This window comes from Sinocyclocheilus grahami, unplaced genomic scaffold (assembly GCF_001515645.1).
Source record: "Sinocyclocheilus grahami isolate Dianchi unplaced genomic scaffold, SAMN03320097.WGS_v1.1 scaffold27.1, whole genome shotgun sequence".
In the NCBI taxonomy this organism is placed as follows: domain Eukaryota; kingdom Metazoa; phylum Chordata; class Actinopteri; order Cypriniformes; family Cyprinidae; genus Sinocyclocheilus; species Sinocyclocheilus grahami.
In genome coordinates this window covers 1,814,802-1,822,515 of record NW_015505206.1, presented here as the reverse complement: position 1 = coordinate 1,822,515, position 7,714 = coordinate 1,814,802, and the positions used below count along the sequence as shown (strand labels likewise).

The window sequence follows — 7,714 nt, the reverse complement described above, 5'->3', positions numbered from 1 at the left end:
GGTTTGGCATAAGCCCTCAAATTCTCCAAATTAAGTGCAGTTCATGAGGTTTGGATATAGTATGATCAAAATGCCAAGATCCAATGTCTTTTTATTCAATTCATTTTTACTTTAAAGAGCGAGGTATTTGTGAATGAGAGTGCGAGTGAAATTACTTTACTGTATGTTGTTTTTGCGCGTGTGTGTGTGGGTGGGGGGGGGGCTTAGAGTGGATCATGTGCAATATGTGTGTATGAGACAGTTTGCGTAAAGGATGATTCATGCCTCCAAATTCAGTCATTTTGGTTGAATTCATCTTTTACTTTACCAAGTCACTGAGGAATCCCAACAGATGAGCATCTGCTCGTGTGTGTGCATGTGAGTGAGCGAGCGAGCAGCAGGCTTGTTGCTGTAGAGATGTCCACAGTTGACTGACATTCTTAAGACACTTCAATTACAGCTTATAAGATGTAATTGGGATACAAATTTTTCTCTGTTTGTCTTGTTTCTAGTTTTTTTGTCTATGAGAAATGTATTAAGTATAGTCTAACATTGAGCAGCATGTACAGAGACATTGATCTGATCATGTTAGAGCAGACAAGTAAATGTGTTTATGATTGTGTAGCAGAGTATTTCTTTGAATGCTAAACCATTAAAGTGTATTACATTAACCTGATTTTTTTTTACATTAAAGTATATGGTAAATTAAAACAGTTTTTTGTTTTGTTTGCTTTTTTCACTGAAAATTGGTTAGGAAGCCGTGTACTTCAATGTTAAAGTACACTATTCAATATTCTTCTATGTTAAAATGATACATTATAAACAAAAGTACAGTGTACAATACAATGTACACTGAACAACTACAAGAATGAACATGGAAACTATATGAACATTTTCAATGCACAGCGATCGTAAATATGATGGACTTGGTATTTAATGGAACTTCTTACTCGTATTTTACGCGTATATTGACGCATTTTATTACACACACACGAGCAAGGATTAGTATAATGGATTGTAGAGCACCGCAGGAAAGATAGTTTGCGGTTTGATATTCAGATTTCTTTTGGCTATAACTTCGCAGTGCGCTGTCATAGACATGCAAATAATACCGAATATCATTCTCCATGATTTGTGAATTCAGGTGACGCTGTCATTCGGGCCGAAATCAGGTTTTTTTTTCGTAGTGACTCTTAATTTTATAATGCCTATAGCTCCAAAAGTTGGACGCTTAGAGGGACCAGACTCTGCCTACTGCAAGCAGCAGCTGCATTCGTTGTGGGAGCTGCTCTAATAGAGGGGTAGCGCATCCTGACAAGCTCAATAAGTCCTACCAGCTTAAACAATGAGGTCAAATTCATGATTAAAGTGGGGAATTAATGACAACAGAATGTCAGGAGGCCAGTTTAATGCCTCACGTGAACGACGCTCCTTTTTACAGGTGGTTAACTGACCAACACTGCACTGTGAAATTTTTCATATCAGAATAGTTAAGGAATCAAGGAAAGGTACAACAACCAAAACTTTATTGTCAAACAAAGTGTATATATGTGTATAAGCTCATTTACCTATTGAATTGGAAACCGTTATTCACTGGAACAGCACCCTATGTCAATATTATACACAAAACGGAGGGCAGAGCCAAGAGAAACACGGCCACGCGATAAAATGCGATTGTGAAAGTTTTCACAAATCGAGCTCGACCTGAAACAATGTTTTTGTATTCAATTTATTTATAGCCAAATTAAATCTGAATATCAAACCGCAAACTATCTTAAAGAGCGCGAAACAATTCTCAAATGAATTAACGGTGCTTTTCACTAGTTCAAAGGACACAACTCCGAAATGTTGAATGGTTATATAATACTCTACAGACAACGTGGTTTATAAATAAACTAGGCGGAAACAAGAGGCAGCTTCTCTGACCTAATTATCAGAACCACCTCGAGTGAACCGGATAAAGACTACAACTCCCACAACTCTTTGCGCACATCGGTGACGTGGCCAGCGTTACCCAGCAGACCGGGACGATTTGAACTGCATTTTGGATGCAAGTAATTTTCTATTTCATTTCATTCTTTTCCAACTATTTTACCGGTGGGTTTTACTTTGTAGGTGATCAAATACAGTCTACTTTATTAAAGCCGGTAATTTCGCATCACGATGTCCGGGAAAATCAAAAGCAGGAGTGCTGCAAATGCCGACTCGATATCTGGCAGTGTGTCCTGCGACGAGCGCATCTTACGGGACTGCCACCAGATGTACACCGATCCCGATAGCGGTAAGAAACCGGTCTCTTTAGAAACGATTACATTCTCATTGATTTACCTGGTTTAGTAAGGTATTAGAGCTGTCTCTAGGCGTAGATAGGAGGTGCTAACGGTAGCCGGTGAGCTAAAATGCTTTTGAAGTGAAAGTGGCCTGTGGGAACCGGGAGTTTAATTTTTATACCGATCAGAATTGACAGACAAAATTGTTTTGGGCAGACTTGTAATTTGAAATGACACATCAGATCCCGACATTTGTGGGCGTGACACTCTGGGGGTGCTGTACTATTATTCTGAATTGAACTGATCTGTGGAAACGGGGAGTTAACTTTTTTTAGAGCTATCTAAAATCAAAGACAAAACTGGTCATATATGAGTTTTTGGAGGGCTTTTATTTTGTAAGGCAACATCAGATCATCCTGAAACTGGCGGAGGGACACCCTGGGGTACTGGACTATTAATCTGATTTGAAATTGTTCTGTGGAAACGGGGAGTTAACTTTTTTTAGAGCTATCTAAAATCAAAGACAAAACTGGTCATATATGAGTTTTTGGAGGGCTTTTATTTTGTAATGTGAAATCAGACAGTCCTGACACTGGGGAAATGACATTCTGGACTGGTGTACTGTTAATCAAAAGTGAAACTTTTTTTTTTGAAACCTTTTATAACTATGGGAATTTACAGATAAATATGGCAATATACAAGTTCATTAAAGGGTTTTATTTTGTTATTTCTCATCAGACTTTTTTTTTTTTTTTTTGACTTTTTTTTTTGTTTTTTGTTAAATTCTACATTTAATATTACTCAACATTAAGTCATTTTCATTTTTATCAGACCGTTTTTTAAACATTTGTATTATTTTAAATGTATTCATTCATTCATTCATTCATTCATTGACAGAGAAACTGGCTCAATAAATGAATGCCAGAGATCACTTTTCCTTTGATCTGAGTTTTACACGCTATTACTGTAATGCCTAGTATATGCGTGCACCGCAAAACAGCGTGGCGGCTAGAATGACCGTGTTTTTCAAAGTGGAGGCTGGCTTGACCGCAGTCTTTAAAGGATAGTTCTCTCTCTCACACACACACACACACACACGCACAAGCACAAATGTTCTTCACTTACTCACCCACTGTAAAACTGAAATACTGACACTTTCTTTTGTCTAATCACTCAATCCTTTGCTCTGTAGGATTAATAACAATCGCTCAGACTGTTGGGGTGACCTTGCTGCCTCCCCGGAAAAAGATAACTGTGATGTTGATGGGGAACCACTCCGCTGGAAAGAGCAGCTTTGTCAATTGGTAGGCTAATATACAGACATGAAAACATGCACTCAGATTGCTGTTTGTGTTAGACTGAAAAAGTGAGAACCATTAGTTCAAACAGTAAGCCATGCATTTATTGCTTTGCAGGTATGTGGAGGAGCATATTCAAAGAACAGGGGTCGCGATAGAGACACAGGGCTTCAGCTTTGTTACAAGTGGGCGAAAGAGGGAATCGCTCACAGTAAATATGACCCCATGCATATTGCATGAAAGTTTTGTGTGACATGGTTTGGGCATGAAATTGGCATTTATATAAATGTCTTGTATAACAACTGTCGCCTTGGTTTTAGGGAAATGCAACGCTCCATCTCTATCCCCATTTCAAACCACTGCAGGAGTTTAAAGGTTTGTTGCTGAATCGCACTAAAAAGAACTACAGGCTTATGGAAGCTGTGTCTAAATTGCAACTTTCTCTCAATTTCAGGGGTGTCAGAATACCTCAGCACTGAGATTTGTACTTCACGACAGAAACGTTTCAGCTTGGTGACCTTTGTTGACACTCCTGGTCTGGTGGATGGAGATATGAAGTACCCCTTTGATGTGGATCAAGCTATTCTGTGGCTCGGTGTGTATTTGTGTGTTCCAGAGTTAGTATTTTTGTAATGTTGTTTGTAAGTCTAAAGTAAGTATTATAAATGTCCATTTGTAGTCCTAATACGTGTCGCTGTATCCTGATTCTGCCTGTCTACACCAGGTGAGCTCTGTGATCTGATCCTGGTCTTCTTTGACCCAATGGGACAGGCTTTATGCAAGCGCACACTCAACATTGTAGAGAAACTGAATGAGAAGCAAGGAGACCGTCTCCGATTTTATCTCAGTAAAGCGGATGAGGCTGGAGGAGATTCTGATCGACAAGTAAGAAGCTCTTATACGTGCAAAATAAAATGTATAACTACTGTGATCATAAGCATATACACTACAGTTTAGAGAAGCATTTGTTTGATCAATAATACAGTAATAATAGTAATATTGTAAATTATTACAATTTGTAATACCCCTTTTATTTTAAAATGTCAAAATATTAAATATTAAATATCAATGTATTAATAGTATATAAAATATTAGCTATATATATATTCAAGGGACTGTAAAAGATGAGATCTTTAAAGGCAAATGGTCTTTGTTTGACTGTTTAGTAACGATATGTCAAATTGCTTTTGTTATTGGCTATTTCAGAGAGTTATGATGCAGATTGTGCAGGAGCTTTGCAAGCGTCCAGGACTCAACAAGTGTGGCTTTGACATGCCCACCATCTATGTACCCAACCCTAATAAGGTGCTACCACAATCTTTCAGTTCCTCACTGTAACTGTGACAACTTTCGTGCTTAAGTAAAGATTACTGAAGCTTTTTCCTTACTGTCTCCACCATCAGACCAGTCGATGTGTCAATCAGATAGAGGAGGTGTGTCGGACTATAGAGAAGACCATTAACCAGACTGTGCAGAACACGCTTAACTCATTGGAGAAGGACTGCAACCTCATCACCGAGGCCATCACTGAGACACTTGATAATGACCGGTATTACATCCTTGTATTGTATTCATACATATTGTATAGGTAAATGCCAATGTTTATCAGATTGTCTAATATTACAATTGCCATTGTGTGTTAAACTCTCTATAGGCAGTGCAGTATAAAGAACCGTCGATCACGTTTCAAGGGCTGTTTGTTGGGCATGCTGGGTTTCACTATGCCCCTGCTTCTGCTCGTGACCCTGGTGCTTGGCAGCCTCTCTAAAGATGTGCTGGTGCTCATGCTGGGTAATAGTGGCATAGAGGCACTCACACTATATGTGGTTAGTATGTATATGCATTCGTGTGTGTGGGATTCACTGTAGATACTGATGTAAGTGTGGGTTTGTGTGTTCAGGTTCCTGCAGTGAAGGCGTTTGAATCCTTGTCAGCAGAGGTGCAGCTGTACAGTTGTGCTGGACTGGTGCTGTTGTCCTTCATCTTTATCCTCCTTGCTCGCTTTTCTTTCAGGTGAAAAAAGTTTTATAAACTTTACATGCGTAGTAGTTTTTTCTTTATCAGCCAGAAGTAAACATTTTATTTACTTTACATCATTCTAAAATTTGGCTTCTTCTGCCAGCACTGAAGGAGGTATTTACTATAATGTTTACATTTTATTAATCTTAGACCTGCAGTAGAGGGAAAAATTCTGTGGGGGGAAAAACAACCTTCCTATTTTATAAATTTAGAAGTCATAGAATGTAGTGCTACGGACTATTTATGATATTTCTAGATTTGTTTTTTAGAACTGTAGCAGAAGGGAAGATTAGTGAATAATTTGATGAATTTCAAATTTACTCCTAGCTATTTTTATTTTACGGATTTCCTTATTTCCTGCAGCAGAGGGGAAGATTGGTGCATTTTGTGAAGGGTAAACCGTATCAAATTTCTTCTTAGCTATTTATTTAATTACCTACAGCAGAAAGGAAGGTTAGTGAATATTTTTGGACAAGTTTTATGGACAATTTATTTGTTTATTCACTAACCTGCTGCAGAGGGGAAGATTAGTGATTCATTTTTGCCCCTTTATGCCATATACTTTCACTGTGTGGAAAAGACCAGCTTCAGCATTTTGCTAAACATCTCTTGTTTTTCTCTATTCCACTTTTAGGACCAAACCAACATTCTCTGGGAAACAAAAGAGACTGCTTCAGCAAAAACTGGAGTATGTCCAGGAGGTAGTGAAGATCAAAAAGGTAGTGTGCATTTGTGTTGTGTTGACTCATCTAAGAACAGCTACAGTGATGATTGACTCGACTAATGACTCCCTTGTATGTTTATGCAGAAAAATCTCTATGAGGAGTACCTGCGTCAGAGTGTGGGTGATCAGGACATGAACTGAGAGGGAATATAGACTTCAAAGATCTGGATAGGATGAATACAGCACCCAGAAGTACCACTAAACCGCATCTAATCATTCCTGTAATGTAGCAGACACAGAGAAGGACGCTTGGTTACACACTACTGCTCCTGTTAGCTATGTCTTTCAGCATTAAATAATGATGGAGCTGTGGACCAATACTATGTTTGTTTTATTTTTTTAGTCTCATTGCAGTATAACAATTGTACTGTAAGGAATAGTTGAAGGGCCACATTAGAAGATTGGATTAATGCTCTGAATTATCTTATTGTTTGGCAATATCATTCTCCTTTTCTCTGCTATGTACCTAAAATACTCTGTATTTTATGGTAAATTACCAGAATTACTGAGAAATGTGAAGCCCTTCATTTATGACATTAGATTCTTATGACTTCTGGTGTTTATTTACATCATTGTCAATTTTAATAGAAATATTGAAGCTGGCTTTTGTATACCACGGTTTCCTAAGTTTTTATGTCAAGTTATTGCTGTTACGATAATAAAATAATAAATGTATTTGAGTTTGGCTTCATTGCTTTTCAGAAACTGGCAAAGCAAGAACTAGCTGCTAACTAGGCCAAAATCCTCTTTGGAATTTTCGAGTGTGTGCTTTCGTTCGTTCGGAATGTAAAAATTATATTTCAGACTCTTTGCTTTGCTGTAACACATCCATTTAGATTTAAGATTAAATCTGAACTTTTTTAAATCTTTGTTGAAAACAAAATCATGTCCATTATTGTCAGGCCTGTATATTCTATATACACGAGTACATTTATTTTAATCAAAATAACCACATTTAGGACCAGCCCTTGGTACTGGTACAGATCTGTAATCAGTAGTTTACTATTATATATATATATATATTTCTAATTCTTACGCCAGATGTTAACATCTAATCTGGTATATAACTGACAGACTATTGTTTTGAGTCTATATATTGTTAAAACTTGCTTGCAATCATAGTGCTGCACCGTATGCGATGTTCTTTTGAATCGGTTCTTTATAATGAATCTGCCAAAACGGCTACTTGATTCTTTTGCTCGGAATCAAAACGATTATGACAAATCCTTGTTCATTTATCAGAATTGACCGCAGTTTATTAAAATTGCATGCAAATTCATTGGTCAAGAACAGTGGGAACTATTTTTCCTGCATTAGACAACTTTTTTTTTTTTTCCGTTGACAATAGAATTTTCAAACAGTTTCTACAAAAATCGTAAAATATTCTATATGAAAAACACAAGAATATGAAACCGACTTGATCA

At 37.4% G+C, this 7,714-nt stretch overlaps 1 protein-coding gene across 2 annotated transcripts; it reads left to right on the top strand.

Annotated features, from left to right (window-relative positions):
* Positions 1 to 1,907: 1,907 nt before the first annotated feature.
* Positions 1,908 to 7,009, top strand: LOC107567764 (uncharacterized). Of its 2 annotated transcripts, none has more exons than XM_016253512.1 (13): positions 1,908 to 2,029; positions 2,124 to 2,260; positions 3,442 to 3,553; positions 3,665 to 3,758; positions 3,868 to 3,922; positions 4,002 to 4,142; positions 4,272 to 4,432; positions 4,754 to 4,852; positions 4,951 to 5,096; positions 5,202 to 5,373; positions 5,448 to 5,560; positions 6,201 to 6,285; positions 6,375 to 7,009. In XM_016253512.1, exons 2-13 carry the CDS (start codon positions 2,143 to 2,145, stop codon positions 6,429 to 6,431), a joined length of 1,353 nt encoding a protein of 450 aa, XP_016108998.1. In that variant the 5' UTR covers positions 1,908 to 2,029; positions 2,124 to 2,142; the 3' UTR covers positions 6,432 to 7,009. The 2 variants fall into 2 exon arrangements, with proteins under 2 accessions (XP_016108998.1, XP_016109004.1); XM_016253518.1 differs by having other exon boundaries at positions 1,908 to 2,033.
* The last annotated feature ends 705 nt before the right edge of the window (positions 7,010 to 7,714 follow it).